Source organism: Aplysia californica, unplaced genomic scaffold (genome assembly GCF_000002075.1).
Source record: "Aplysia californica isolate F4 #8 unplaced genomic scaffold, AplCal3.0 scaffold01136, whole genome shotgun sequence".
Classification (NCBI taxonomy): Eukaryota; Metazoa; Mollusca; class Gastropoda; order Aplysiida; family Aplysiidae; genus Aplysia; species Aplysia californica.
The window spans coordinates 1-1,701 of record NW_004798406.1 but is presented as its reverse complement, the minus strand read 5'-3'; the positions used below and the strand labels follow the sequence as shown (position 1 = coordinate 1,701).

The following is a 1,701-nucleotide window of genomic DNA, read 5'->3' as shown; positions in this document are numbered from 1 at the left end:
GCTACTACAACTACTTCTACTACTGCTACTACTACTACAACTACTTCTACTACTGCTACTACTACTACAACTACTTCTACTACTGCTACTACTACTTGTTCTACAAGTACAATCACTACTACTACTACATGTCACTGCACTGCGGCCCTACCTTGCGGGACAAAGCCTTCTCATACTGCGGCCTCATGGTGGTGTAGAGTCTGTGGTAACCGGCACCCACTGGGCCGCTGAGCACACACAAAGCAAACACAACATTTTAGTTTTAGTAAGAGTTTTACAGCACTTGCAACACAATAAGGTCATATAAATGCTGAAGATTAGAGGTGTTACAAGAGAGTAACAAACACAAAAAGAGGAGCGGAGATAAAGACGATAGATGTTTGATAGGAAAGAAGGAGCAAACCACACCAGAGCACCCGCCATCCGCCCACAGACAACATGTCAAAATACAAACAAAAAACCAACAAAAACCGAGTGCTATATCTTCTCCATACACACATTATATTATGAGAGGCAGCAGCGTGGTGAAATCAGGCACTCGTCAAAATAATGAAATCAAAGAAAACCGTAACGGTATTTTTCTCCACATTTGGCAATTTTTATCGGATTTCTATTTTTTGGCTCAACAGCTTGTACGTCCATTCAAAAACATTTTTACTTCTGAAACCAGGCGACCCCCACCTCCTTCCATCGCAAATGTATCGACTTCTATTCATGATAAAAAGGATACTTTTTTTCACTGAAAGCAAGACAAATGAACAAGATTTCAGATGACACCAATAACTCCATATGCCCAAAAATTGACGAGCGCCTGATTCCACTGTGTCGTGACACATATTATTTGTTTTTGTTTTAGTGGAGGTTTTACGGCGCTTGCAACTGAATAAGGTCATATGAGCACCAAGGGGTGGATGTCAATGGAGAAGTCCTTACAGGGAATCAGGCTTACTCTGCTCACCTCTCTAGCTTCAACAGCACCAAGTCTGCTTCGACTATCAAGGCACCCCGGAAATAGCAGGTCACAAGAGTGACAAACATACAAAAGAAGTAGAGGGAAAATGACGATAGTAAGGATGAGGAAAGAAAAAGCAGCAGTTCCCTGTTGCAGTTCAGGCACAGTTATGAGCATGACATTGATGAATCAGCCCATATGATTGTGTTCCCCTCCACCGCTGGCACCTCACAAGCTAGAGGGTTGGTGGGTGGAGGAGGTGTCATGAGACTATTTATAGATTTCTAGCCCCCCGGCCGGCTAGAAGCACCCCTCCTCACCTGCAGACGTCCCAGGTCAGGGCCTTGGCAGCGATGTGCAGGGCGGTGCGCACCGCCGGGGTGTTGAGGTAGATCTTTGCGCTAGTCTCGTTGACGCACGGTGGAGACACGCCCACGTTCTTTGCCGAGGCCAGCTTCAGCATGGTCTGAGGAACAGAGACAGAGAGACAGATGTAGAGAAAGATACATAGAGAAAGACGAAAAGAAAGATACATAGAGAAAGACATAGAGAAGCAAATCGGTGCAATGAGTAGAAAAAAAAATATATTACTGATATTTCTATAATTAATTTTGTTCTATTCAAGGTAAACAATACTTAAAGAGGACATCGGTGGATTTCTCAGAAATAAATGACATCTTTTTTTCTTTATCTTAATCAACCCGTTTACAATTCTACTGTGCATAATAAGAACATGTTAATGTCCCCCC

General features: G+C 43.2%; 1 protein-coding gene across 1 annotated transcript in view; it reads right to left on the bottom strand.

Moving 5' to 3' along the window:
- LOC101856942 (lysosomal protective protein) overlaps positions 1 to 1,418 on the bottom strand; it is a gene marked incomplete at its 5' end in the record, with an annotated part of 5,430 nt that extends 4,012 nt beyond the window's left edge. The window contains 1 exon segment of the mRNA XM_013090083.2: positions 1,273 to 1,418. Coding sequence (XP_012945537.1) covers positions 1,273 to 1,418 — 146 coding nt within the window.
- Between the last annotated feature and the right edge of the window lie 283 nt (positions 1,419 to 1,701).